Source organism: Cololabis saira, chromosome 15 (genome assembly GCF_033807715.1).
Source record: "Cololabis saira isolate AMF1-May2022 chromosome 15, fColSai1.1, whole genome shotgun sequence".
NCBI lineage: Eukaryota > Metazoa > Chordata > Actinopteri > Beloniformes > Belonidae > Cololabis > Cololabis saira.
The window spans coordinates 2,018,901-2,033,157 of NC_084601.1; the positions used below are offsets into that span (position 1 = coordinate 2,018,901).

General features: G+C 39.4%; 1 protein-coding gene across 2 annotated transcripts in view; it reads left to right on the forward strand.

Moving 5' to 3' along the window:
* Window positions 1-14,257, forward strand: part of samd12 (sterile alpha motif domain containing 12) — a 255,222-nt gene that overhangs the window by 48,852 nt on the left and 192,113 nt on the right. For both annotated transcript variants that reach the window (XM_061741740.1, XM_061741739.1), the window contains one exon: window positions 10,518-10,658. In XM_061741740.1, coding sequence (XP_061597724.1) covers window positions 10,518-10,658 — 141 coding nt within the window. The remainder of the gene's footprint in view (window positions 1-10,517; window positions 10,659-14,257) is intronic.

Genomic DNA, 14,257 nt, shown 5'->3' on the forward strand with positions numbered 1-14,257 from the left:
GGGATTCTACTGCATATTGAAGCAAGAATTATACTACTTTCCAACACCCGAGGTTTACAGTAAATCATTCGTTATTATGCGCTTAGCAGAGTGGGGGTGTGGATGGCAATTTTCCAGATGAGCTCAGTGACATTCTCAACTTGAGGACGCACATATGGCCGCACAGCGGAGTGGGACTGTCGAGAAAAATGTGCAACTGACTTGGAAAGTGTACCTGAACAAACACCATAAATTCTTTCAACTAAAAGTACAATTCTTGATGCTTCTTTCAAGCAAGGAATAGCATTAATGAGGATCATTTTTACTCCTGATTTTAGTCATGGCTAATATACTTACGCATGTGTGTTTAAAGATGCATTTCAGACTCCCATTCATCAGAGCTGCACTTGGCTATGCTGCAGATTAATCTGCAACACGGCCGCTCACCCACCACTGATTAACCCAGTTCTGAGTGTGTATTTGTGCGCTTCTGTAAAATATGTGTGTGCAGCATGTGTACCAATTTTTTGGGTTGTGTATAAAAATAAATCCAGTCCAGTAATACCAATCATGCATCTTTTATTACATCAGCAGTATAATTCTTGTCTCGTTAAATGCAGATGCTTGGACGTAAATCAAAGGGCAAATGAGAGCTAAGTACACTGAAAGCATTTTTGTGAATTTTAAAGGGTCATGTTTAGCTGAAAAGTGAAGTTTAATGTTCTTTTTTTGTGTAATCTAGGCTTTACAGCAAGTTAACTGTTATATTTCGACTACTTGATATTCAAAGATAAATTGGTGTATTTATGTTCTCACCCTCGTACAAACTCTTGCTGTCTTAAATGTTAAACATTCCAAGTAATAAAGTTTTAAAAAGCTGGTAAGCTGGTAAATCAATGGATGAGCTCCGGTGTAACACAATTCAAAGATATGTTAAATTTGAACATGCAGGTAAAATCATTTATTGACCTAAGGTCAGAATATAATATCCCTAACAGACTTATTATTTACAAATTTGTAGCATTACTCATTTACTTATTAAAAAAAAAAGTCTACATCATCCTATCAGGAGAAGGTTGATCTTCTTTTCAGTTGTTAAAAAAAGGTTTGAGAGAAGGAATTAGGCAGAACCTTAGAACAAAATGCCTGGTTAAATATCTGTGAAAGAGTACATTTTCCATTTACAAGTAATACAATTAAGGAAGCTAATTTTAAATTCATCCACAAATTCTACTTCAATAAAAATGCATAAAATATCAAAGGATATTTCCTCAAAGTCCCAGATGTAAAAAGATGGAGGGGACATTCCTGCATATGTTCTGGGAATGTGACCGTTTACAAAGTTATTGGAATTCTATTAATTCCCTTACACAATCAGTCCTGGACAAAAAATTTGATTTAAGCAGCAGTTTATATTTATTAAATGACACATATAATTTACAACTAGATAACAAAAAATGCAGGATATTAATTTTGATCACTTGCTTTGCAAAGAAATGTATACTTTTATTTTGGAAGAACGATTCACCTTCATCTTATAAGACTTTCTTTGATCAACTCACAGCATTTCTACCATTAGAAAAACTAACCTTGGAAAAATATAATCGTGGCATCTTTTTCAAGAATTTTGCTTCCCATTATTCTCTGGTTTAGAACTTCATTGTCTGCTGAATGCTGTTTTTTTGCTGTCATTTACTTCATGTATCTTATGTATCTGTAGGTATTTGAGTTTTGATGCCCCTATTGTTATTTTCCATATTTTTATTCACTCACTTATTGTTTTTATTTTTGTTTCTTTCCAGTTTATTTACTTTATTTAATTTTTGTTTATGTTTTTGTGCTTTTTTTGGGGGGGGGGGGGCGTAGGCGGGAGAAGGCACGCGTGCACAAACGAAAATTGTAAGACCTACCGTCATTAAGAATGTATCTGATTGTCTTTCTTTTAAGATGAGATAAGATAATCCTTTAATAGTCCCACAGAGGGGAAATTTGCAGAAATAAATAATTTGTGATATAATCTGGTTAAATCATAATGATATTCCATGTGAGCTTTTTGTATTTATGTTGCAGATGGAAATGGGTATTTACTGACATTTTGCCTCAAACCTGAGAAGCGTTTCAATTGCACGAGATTATAAAGGCAAGGCAAGTTTATTTCTATCGCACAATTCAACACCAAGGTGATTCAACGTGCTTTATAAAGACATTAAAACGTGAATAAAAAGCATGATTTAAAAAAGTAAACAGAAATCAGAGCAATAAATAAAATCAGTAGTTAAAATATGATGAAGTTTCTAAACTCAAGTTTAAAAGTATCAGTGCAGAGTTACAGCTTTATTCAAAAGCAGCTGTCTCTCCAATCTGGATTTAAATAAACAGAGTGTTTCGGCTAATCTGAGGCTTTCTGGGAGTTTGTTGTAGAAATGTGTCCATGTCTGATTCTGACTCTGGGAACTGATAAAAAACCAGATCCAGGTTACCTGAAGGGTCTGGAAGGTTCAAACTGGGTCAGGAAATCACTGACTACGTTTACATGCAGTCAAAATTGGGGTTATTGCTAATATTCCAGTTACTGAAACATTGGGAATATTCCGTTTACATGGTAATTAATCATTCAGGATATCTGGATCAAACCAGCGACGCGCGGAGAACATCATGACACAATTCCCGTCATTTCCGCTTCTTCTTCCTGTATCCAAATTCAAAACAAATGCTGCTTCGTGCAACTTTTCTCTCACCTTCTTGTAAATCTTCTATCCCGGTACTTTCTACCGTCTACAAATGCAGAAATGTTCATATCCTTCATTACATTTATGAAGTGATTAGTCTCCTCCTGGTCTTGGTTTCTCCGTGTTTATAAGAACTTCCTGGACTCAAAAGACCAGGATTCCTTGTGAACAGAACATGTGCAGAAAACAAATTCCTGTTCCGTTTGATGGGATATTCTGTTTGGTGTTTACATGACCCAATATTCAGGTTTTAAAAGGAGTAACCCAGGGGTCATATTGGGGTTTTTAAAAACCTAAATATGAGCAAATTCTGGTTATTCAAAGGGATTATTGGTGTTTACATGGCCGTGCAAATTCGGGTTATTGCCAATATTCAGGTTTTAAAAGGGTTATTGATGCATGGAAACGCAGTCACTGATGTGTTCTGGTCCTGGACCAGTCAGAGCTTTAGACCGGCATCAGAACTGTAAAGTCTAGAGTCCTGTCACAGGACGCCAGTGTAGAGAGCTCAGAGCTGGACTGATGGGTCCACTTTTCTGGTCTTGGTGAGGACTGGAGCAGCAGAGTTCTGGATGAGCTGCAGTTGTCTAACTGACTTTTAGGTAAACCTAAAGATGCTGTTCCAATAATCAACAGAAGATATACAAACAAATTGGCCATCTGTTAGAAAGGGGACATTGTCTTCTTATCAATACCCAACGAGAGATCCAGCTGTGATGATGGCAAATAAAGATCAGTAGTCGCTGCATGTAGACTTTGGTTAGGAGCTGTCTGATAGTTTTGTAACTGTGTAAATATTACTATTAGACAGGCAGCATCTCTTAATGAATCCCTCTCTTTCACCTCATTTATTTCTTCTTGACTATTTTCCTTTTCTTCTCTTCTCCTGGCCATGCTACAGTGCAGAGGGCATTAATAGTGGTATGAAACATTCCCAGCTGAGATATAGCAGGATTGTTAATTGATAGTGTCTGAACTGGAGGGAAAGGGTGTAAAAGCATGGACTGTTTTCAGAGGCTGTGCTGCTCCGTCCATGTTGCCTTGCATAGTAATCACAGATATTCTGATACTGCAGGAATGGCAGACCTTAATCTGGTGCACAAGCCAGTGAGAAGATATCAGTCTTATTTTATGAATTGAACATCCACGCAAAAAGCTTTTAGCAATCTCCTTCTGCAGAGATTCATAAAGGGCAATGGGTCGTGAACTGGGAAAATCGCTGAAATATCTATAGACTTTCTTCACATACTTGTTTTACCAACATAAAAATGTATGACCTTTTGTGGTTTAATTTTAATTAAGCTCTAGCGAATTAATTCATTTAGACCAGGGGTCGGCAACCCAAAATGTTGAAAGAGCCATATTGGACAAAAAACACAAAAAACAAATATGTCTGGAGCCGAAAAAAATGAAAAGTCCTGTATCAGCCTTAGAATGAAGGCAAATGGCGAAATGTTGAGAAAAAAGTTGAAATGTCGAGAAAAAAGTCAGAATTTTGAGAAAAAAGTCAAAATGTTGAGAAAAAAGTCGAAATTTTGAGAAAAAAGTCGAAATGTCCAGAAAAAAGTAAATTTCAAGAAAAAAATCCAAATTTCAAGAAAAAAGTCGAAATGTTGAGAAAAAAGTTGAAATGTCAAGGAAATAGTCAAAATTTCGAGAAAAAAGTCGAAATATCAAGAAAAAAGTCAAATGTCGAGATTAATGTTGAAGTACAATCTCGAGAAAAAAGTCAAAATGTCGAGAAAAAAGTCAAAATGTTAAGAAAAAAGTCAAAATGTCGAGAAAAAAGTCAATGTCGAGATTGGAAAGGAAAAAGGAAGAAAAAAAGAAAAAAAGGAAAAAAAAAGAAGAGAAAAAGAGGTCAAACATTTTTTGAAAAAGCTCCAAGGAGCCACTAGGGCGGCGCTAAAGAGCCGCATGCGGCTCTAGAGCCGCGGGTTGCCGACCCCTGATTTAGACCTTTTCTTTTGCTCTCTTCACTCTGTTTGGGCTCAGGTGGAGGTTTGGAGAGACGTAGGGTAAATAAAATGATGACATTAACAGCATGTGATAGGCGATGTACAGTAGTGTCAGGCCTTTAGAAGCCTTTTCTCTGTTTTGTTAGTCCTTTTTTGGGGTTAGGTTACTGACCAAAAGTAGTTACCCACAACCATTTCTGAGAGCAAAAGGATTTAATTGACTTGGCGGCACAACATTATATTTAAGTTACAGATGAAGACGCCTGCTGAGTGGCAGTAGACTCAGAGCTGAGGCAAATTACTTTCAGATTCAAAAGCAGTTTGCAACAAAGTGGAACAGAGAAAATGTTACCATCAGATCTCTAAACTACATTGAAACCTCACCAAGCACTATTCAGACTCATTTCTTTGCCAAAGGGGAATCTTTGGAACGTGAACAAACATGAGAAATGCAAAGAATGCAAGATTAGATGTGACATATAAGTGATAAGGCAGCACAGATAAACAGCATCCAAACTCAAACTGCAGATTACGTTAAACTCTGCATAGTTGTATTAATCTGCTGCATTTTGACCTCATCACAAGTAGCCAACGGCTCCTTCACTGCAAAAACACATTTCCAAAAAGTCAAAAAAAACCTTGTTTAAAGAAAATTAGAAGACTTTTTTTTAGACTATTTTGCTTTTAAGAATTCTAAGTCAGGAAAATGTTTTTTACCCCACTGGCAAAATGTGTTGCTTAAAATTAGACAAATTTGACTAGATTAAAGGAATATCGGGTTTATTTCTAGAGGGGGTGTTTTTGTAGTGTTGGTTTCAGATTAAATGTTAGTGGAAGCTGCTAAAATAGTCTGCGGCATCCGTGGACATTAGCATAAAGTAAGGTTGAAATCACTGAAAAATGTGTATTTAAATGCTTGTAGGTTTGCACTTTTTCTCTCCTTAAATCTTGGTGCCGTTGTGCCTTAAGATGGACTGCACATCATTCTTCTACTGCTATAATTCAACCGTATGAGATATTTAGCTTCCGTCCACACTGTTCTGGTTTGTTCTGTTTTTACACGCCGCCACGTTGATCAACGTGCATTCCAAGCCACATTGTTCCTGGTTGATAGACGTAGGCAGTACTCATGTTGTAAAAAAAAAATCAGGGAGGATGGTGGATTTGATCATATGGGGACAGATAATTTGTGCTGATTACAAATAATATAATATATTACAAATAATAGCAGTGACCAAAACACCTGCAGAAATACTGCAGGAATGACATAGCAGCAGTTAAATGCAGCCTTCTGTAAGCTTTAAATATCCACTGGGCTTACATCAAATACATCAAAACACAACAATAAAAAACACTTTTCTGAACTATCCGAAGTCAAATACATGTTTTTTCTAAACTGCTGATAAAAACTGATTCTGATTATTTTAGTAAAAAAATCTCATTACACTTAAAACAAGACTCATCACTGGAAAAAACAACAATTTTCACCTGTTTCAAGTAGATTTTCACTTGAAATAAGTAGAAAAATCTGCCAGTGGAACAAGAATTGTTTGCTTGTAATGAGAAGATAAATATTGTTCCACTGGCAGATTTTCTTACTTATTTCAAGTGAAAATATACCTGAAACAGGTGAAAATGGTCACATTTTCCTGGTGATGACTCTAAATGTTGAAATAGCAGTAAAACCACATTCATTGATGAAATGACATAAGGGATGGAAAGGGGGGGATGGCAGTTTTACAGGGGGGATGATTTGGACCGTTTTTATTTCCCCCTCATCCCCCCTCAACTCCAGTACTGGACGTAGGTCAGCAGAAGTCGCCCTGCAGGATGATCACCCTAATGTTCGGCTCCCTTTTCACTGGCTGTTACTGCGGTGTCTTTGAACCCCCTCACTGTCTGATGCACAACTTGTCATGGGGAAGGATATTATCTCTTTCAAACAGTGTATACCAGATCTAAGCTTGCTGCACGCAGACTTTAAAAGAATACATTTGAAGCATAGTTTTTCATGCTCTGATCAATTTCGGGACTTTGCACGCTTTTGCTTGCATGACTTCTTTCAGACTTGTGTACAGACGGGGGGCAGTGAAGCGATGGTAAAAAAGCAGGGAGAGCTTCAGAGATCAGAGGATTTGCCAGTCCACCACCTTCTTGCTGAGATGCGGCTGCTTGGATTTGTGTTTTTGAGTTAATCTGCTATGAATGCCCATGCTTTCAGTTTTATGCCATCATAATGCTGTTTGACCCTGAAGTTAGAGGCATTTGGGAACCTTCAATGAAATAAGATCTGTTAGTGGGCTACTCTAAATTAATTGTAGTCCAATTAATTTACTTACGGTAATGCTTCAAACATTTTGGGTTTTGTTTTTAAAAAAAAATGCAAATAAAGTAAGATTGTGTGGGTTTTTTTTGTTGTTGTTGCAGGAAAGTTAACAGGAGTTAGTAGCAAAGTCAAATTAGAGTTTGACTCTAAATATAATATTCCTGACTGCTAAATTTAAAGCAGCACAACGTAACTTTGAGCTTTGAGCTCTGAGTTTGGCTGCATCTTTTGGACAAAAGCGGTAGTGTTTTACCATAAAGAACACTACGTTTCCCATGAGCACCAGCGCGTACTGCCGGAAAACTCCTGTCCCGTTGCTGCATTTGTTTTGAGAGAAGACGGGACGCTTTTCTGTTTCACCAAGTGAACAGACGGAACGCAAAAAAAAAAGATGTTAAACTGCTGGAAAGGAACTGGAATTTACCGGGATACCTTAAACAAGGAAGCCAGGGAGCGGTATATGGAGAAAATAATGATTATTAACGGTCTGGATCCATATGAAATCCCTACTAAATAATGGAGCTCCTCGTCGGAGCTCCACTCTTTATAAGGATTTACTGCTGCAGTTCTGCACAACCACCGTCTTACTACCTTGTTTAGGAGTGTTTGGCAGCTGCTTTGGTAAATGTTTGACTCGCCATGTGTTTCAATAAATTAGTATAATATTACAACATACAGTACATGTTTTGTATCCCTCTTACTTCTCTTTTCTTTTTTTTTTGACTGCTATATTATGATGAAGAGGCTCCGAGGCGTGAGCAATATTTTTGTTTTCCTCGTGAGATTATTTTTTTCCTTTGCAGCTACAAATAAGAGTTTATATTTTTTCCTCAACAATCTAGTTTTATCTGAAGATTGGGGTTAATTGCACCGAAGAGAGCTGGCCAGCAACTGCGTTTAGCTGGCGAAGTGGGGAATAAAACCTGTGTTTTGATCCGACCCGGTCTGTGTGAGTGTTTGTGGTTTACTGTGTGGAAGGTTTGGTCGTTACAGCCGCGATCCAAGCGAGCCGACGACTCTTTCACTCTTTTACTTTGTTATCTCAGATACTTGGCCTCTGTGGTTCTGCCTCCGAGCAGGAAACCGGTGAAAAGTGAAACCATTAGCGATCTTTTCCCCACGTCTGTTGTGTGGAGCTGCTGCAGCTGCAACACAGCAACGGGTTACCAGCTTCTCCTGAGCTCTGCGCTCCACGCCCCGCCCATTTTCGTCTCGACTACGAATCGGGAAGGAGGGGGAAGTGACGTATGCCGTAAAGCAGTCAAAGCCGTAAAAATGTGTTGTTTTTTTAGTGTGGCAGGGTTCCTACCATGCTCCTCAAAGTTACATAGTGCCAGTGAAGGTGATACAGACCCCTCAGACCATGACAGAGGTTCATTAAACCTGTTGGAAGTTGATGTACCATCACAATGACTCTGGAAATATGATATTAAGGTTGAAAAGTTACATAGTGCCGCTTTAACAATAGACAGAAAAATTACACCAAGTGTAGCTCTGGTTAAAGTTAAATAATAATAACATATTAAGTGACCCAGACTCTCTGCAAAGATGCTGTAGGAGCAACAGGGTATAAAGTGTTGACTTGACTCTTCTATCTGCTGTTATTGAAGACAAACATTGCTGAAGCAGAGAGACTGTGTGCACCTCTGTTGCCATGCTGATCTATCTTTGGTTTCAGGTTCGGGTGCCAGGTGACGGTTGGCCAATATTTATAGACATGTACCAGCATGGCTTATGTGCACATTGAGTTCCCTGTGTCGATTTTTGTCTCTTTCTAGCCCAACTTTCCTTCCCTGTCGTTGATTCTCGAGCCTGTTCTTCCTTTCCACCCTGCTAAGCGTGGTCGTTCTATATTCCCATTTAATGCGTTTCTCTAACCTCTCAGACATTATAAGTCTACTTAGCACCTCAGTGTTTATGTAATGTCTACTTTCATCTTTTTTTGCACTCATGCATCTTAACTACATTTGCCGTTTTACCCCCATCTGGATCTGGGACTGGGTTAGGAGCTTCTTTTATCAAGGCAAGAGAGAATTGGCTTAGCACTATCAACATCATACTGCTAAAACTAAGCTACTTAGCTTCCCCAGCTGTGGCTGAGTGTGTTCAGACAGGGTTCAGCACACTCTAACACGTGCCAATAGATTGTCCAAACCAATCAAGAACCACAGATAATCAATAGATTGCCTTTTATTTGAGTTGTTGGTAGACATGCTCACTGATGATGCTTCAAAAGTGTTTACTGATCTGACCATAAACAGTACGACGGAGTATTAGGGTCAAACTAAGACAAAAAAAAAGGAAATTACGAGAATAAAGTCGTAATATTACGACTTTATTCTCGCAACAATATGACTTTATTCTCGTAATATTTCAACTTTATTCTCGTAATATTACGACTTTATTCTCGTAATATTACGACTTTATTCTCGTAACATTAGGTTTTGACTTTATTCTCGTAATTTTATGACTTTATTCTCGTAATTTTATGACTTTATTCTCGTAATATTATGACTTTATTCTCGTAATATTACGACTTTATTCTTGTAATATTATGACTTTATTCTCGTAATATTAGGTTTTGACTTTATTCTCGTAATTCTATGACTTTATTCTCGTAATATTACGACTTTATTCTCGTAATATTACGACTTTATTCTCGCAACATTAGGTTTTGACTTTATTCTCGTAATTTTATGACTTTATTCTCGTAATTTCCAATTTTTTTTAGTCTTAGTTTGGCCCTAATACTCCGTCGTAAAACAGTAACAGTGATGATAAAAACAACAACAGAGAAAAGGAGCGAGACCGAAATGATTTATTTCCATGAAGCTGTGAGGAAAATATTTTCTTTTTTCTTTTCACACACTCCGACACACTGAGTATCACTTTCTTCCGTAAGCAGATATTAAAGTAAAGGAGCAGAGAGAGCTGTTGGGGACTGACCTAATACCTAGTAATTACCTTGTTTTATCTGCTTACCATCTCATGTGCTACAAAGGCCCCCATAACAAGCGTTAATAATTACACAATACCGCTACGTGCCTTTTATTAGCAGCCTAAATCCCCCTTTATCAAAGCTGATTGGATGATTAAATTATGGAATTTATACAAGGATTTGCAATTAAGGAAAGAGAGCTGAGAGAGATTCTTGCTCAGGGGATAAGCTGCACTTATATTTATGCAAAGAGGACTCTGCTTCACGTAGAGTTGTGCTGGGCTTAATTGGAAATGTTGGACTGACAGTCACATAACAGGGAAAGACTCTTTGAACTGTTTGTTTTTGCAGGACCAGTCGTGAAGCCTTGGAAAACTACATGGATTTAGACATGCAATGCATGATTTGTGCATCACCGTGTCTTACTGTATGTGTTTCCTCCCTCTGTTCTTTCACTGACACAAATGCTTCATCTGTGCTTTTGACCATATCTACAGCTTCTGCATACCAGAATCCGTCTGGCTTTCATTCTCTCTCTGAATCTTCAAACTGTCGCCTTCATGGTATTTTTTTTTTTCCCTGTTCAGGACGGGCTCTGATGAGATTGACAGATAGAAAGCTGGAAAGGATGGGCATCATGCAGGAGGCCCAGAGGCAGCACATCCTGCAGCAGGTCCTGCAGCTTCGTGTCCGAGAGGAAGTCAGGACTCTTCAGCTTCTCACACAAGGTAACTTTTCAACACTTTCACCCCGAGGCCGGTTTTAGGGGGGGGCAGGGGTGGGCTGTGCCCACCCAAACGTGCGTCCTGCCAACCCAATCAAAGTTATGGGGATCCTTTATTGTTTTATCATTTTATTTTCTTATAAATATAAAAAAATATCACAGAATATCTGTACCGTTTCTGATTGGGTGGGCACTGTGCATCATTTTTAGAAACAACATTAAACGCATACCGCAAAAGTTGTGTCTCGGCGGAGGGACCCGACGTCCCAGCAAAATGAGACAACAGAGAAGTTCAGAACAGCAGACAGAGACACACTGTAGGCTGATTTATGGTTCCGCGTTACACCAACGCAGAATGGTGCGCGTCGCCGCGTACCCTACGCCGGGATGGAGACGCCTCTCTCCATCCCGCCGAGGTCGGAGAGCGCCGGTGCGGGTGGCGGTGGATGCGGTGCCGTGCAGGTTCTGGAGCCGGCAGCCTGCCGCGGGACCTTTTAAATCAACGCAGAGCCTACGCCGTAGGGTACGGATTGATTAAAAAAGCAAAAAAAAAGGCAAAAAATATAAAATAAATGCAGCCTCAACAGGGCACAAGCCAGTGTCCTATTTGTGCCGCTGTTCTGCCATTTTTTGCTGCTTTGCCAAAAATGCTACACTAATGGTTTTCTACCTTTGCAGAGCTACAATTTTTGTGTTTTGTTTTTTTCTGTGTTTTACTCCCTAGCCCACTTCCTTTCCCCCCTAGTGGTCCTTGTCTCTTGCCAGGCCGTTATTGTAAATAAGAATGTGTCCATAATGACCTGCCTGGTTAAATAAAGGCCAATGACTGAATGAATATCAAATAAAGCCATAGAATTATTTTTTTTTCGTGCAAGAAATGATGGGCGTGGCAATCAAACTTTGAAAATCGACTGTGCGCGTGTGCAGAACCACAAAGTAACAATTCTCGGCAGGTAGCAAGGATAGATGAACTGATATGATGATAGCATAGTTTTCTATGCATTTCGGGGGTTTGACCCCCCAACATTTTTTCGCCTGCGCCGCGTAGCGTCGCCCACCCTACATTTCAGTCTGCCCACCTTAGTGGGCCTCACTAAATCCAGCCCTGTTCCACCCATGATGTAACGGTAACGCTTTTGACTGAGAAAAGTAATGCGCATCGTCGCAGGTTCGAGACGCACATTTTGATGTATAACACACCTGGGTGCACGTTACGGTTCCGCACACGGTACGGGCCGCATTAACTGCTGAAGGAATGGCATAAATTGCGCCAAAATTACACAATTAATTCAAAATGGCCGACTTCCTGTTGGGTTTGAGCCATGGCGCCAAGAGACTTTTATTTAAGTTTCAACATGATACAGGTGTGTACCGATTTTCGTGCATGTACGTCAAACCGTATTGTGGGGCTTGAGGCACGAAGTTTTATCTGTATGGACCAATCAAATGAAGGGGGGGGCGCGCTTTTTGGCGTCTATCGTCGCCACGGTAACACTTTTGATTTTGGATCCCCATTAGCTAATGGGGATCCAAAAACCACAAAAGCAGCAGGATCAGTCCAGAGTCAACATTTAAAGGGGTTCCTGTTTAACAGTTTGTGCATGTAGAACAGCAGCTGTTACTCATTTGATTATTTATATCTTTCAAGATGTCATTGGGATTTCTCCCTGCCAAACTCAAACATTTGCTACTCAGAAAACAGCAGAGTTGCTTCCTTTGAAACCATTTTCAAAAAGCTGTCTGATTTAATACAAATCCAACGTGTCCAACGCTGACCGTATTATTGTTTTCCTGCAGAGAAACTGTTATTTTTCTGGTGTTTTTCTAGTTTAGTGTTTTTGATTCACATTTCTAGTGTTTGTTGCATCTTTACTGCAGGTACAGACCTTAAATCATTGATGCAAAGTGAGAAAACAGAATTTTAATGACTTTTAATGCCGCAAACTACCCTCCAAGTTCTAGTAGATAATTTGGTTCATCTGGGACACCGGAGGCTCCCTTCCTTCCTTACAAATCTGCCCAGTTGAACTAATTTGCTGGATTACAAAAACACATTCTTTTTTCACAGGTCAACTAATAAAAATCCTAATGGCACTAATTAGCCCTGCAGATTGTGGTGGTTCTGTAGTGGGATGTGGATGCGTGTGGGGCCCCAATTTGGAAATATTTTGAAGCGGCTCATGTTTTCTGATAGATTTCCGCGTTGTGCACATGCTCCTCAATAAGCATTTCCACAGTTCCACTGAAACAGTCAGGGGAGAAAGTTCAAACATATTAAAGAACAGAGACTCCACATATTATATGTGCTTTGCAGAAGATGCAAGCACAACCCCAATCCACAAAGGAATTGTGGCAAGTAATGTGTAAGGAAGTCAACCGTGGTTTGGCCTTTATCTCTGTCTACACTGCGACACCAAAGAGCTTCTTAATTCAAACTCTTTTTTTTTCATCTCCTATTTGTTCACTCCTTTTCAGCCTGTGATTTTCAGGTTCCCTTTTCTCTTCCTCGGCAAGTCTTATTCCCCTTTGCCTGCTCCAAGCAGCAGTCTGCATCACCGATACTTCTGCCATCACACCCCAGGCTTCTGCAGAGAAACACATTCTAGTGATCAAGATTCTTGAAGAAAAAAAATACAAAACAAAACTGGAAACTCTCTTCCCCGTCTCCATTTTGGTCCCTTAACAAGTTAAAAATAGAGCTAGTGCTAGGGAGAGCGTTTATCTGACTGATGACACTTTGCTGAGGGCTACCCTCAGCGTTTCATGCCTTTGTTCCTCTTGCTTTGTGTCTCATCTTCTCTGCTCGGCTGTATTGATGATACGGGATCTGACAGCCCACCAGTGGATCAGGAACAAGTCTTTTAAAGGAGTGTTTTCTTTTCATATTTGGGGACAGGCAGTGTTTTGAATGATAGTATTTACTGACAGCTGATTGTAGTCTTGTAGTTGTGAACAAACAAAGACAAACACTTATTTATCTATTTCGATACCTCAAGATGAGATGGGAATTCTCAACGTCACAAGCTGGATTATTGAATTTAAAAAAAGAAGTTCACTAAGCTGATGCTTTTGGCAGGGGGTGAAAAAACTGTAAGAGGATGATGGAGGCTTGCTAGGCCCCGGGGCCCCGAGCCTTGAGCGGTTGCTAGGGAGATCCAGCGATGCCCAGGTGGAAGCTGAGCCACTGGGAGACAAATGAAGTGAGAAAGTGGCAATGGGTGAGGAGTGATGAGCTGATGAAGAGGAAGGCAGGAGGAGGGAAGAGAGTGAGGAGGCAGGAAGATTGGTGCCAAGAAGGCAGGATTGCAAAAGAGAGAGAAGGGAAGAAGGTGAGAGAAGTTCTGATGGAACAAACATGTCTCTGTATAAATATATATCTCTGTCGGCACATTATTTCAAAATAGGATTTCTTACTTGTAACACCAAAACCCGAGTGCAGATCATTTTGATTTATTTTGACTTTTATATTAAGTGTGCATGATTAATATGTAACTTTATTATCTCAGGAAACTTTCTCAGAGGATTTAAAAATTGCAACTCTCATTATGAAATACCTGTGACCAAGATGCAAATGTCTCACTGTGAAATGCATGGTCCACTTGG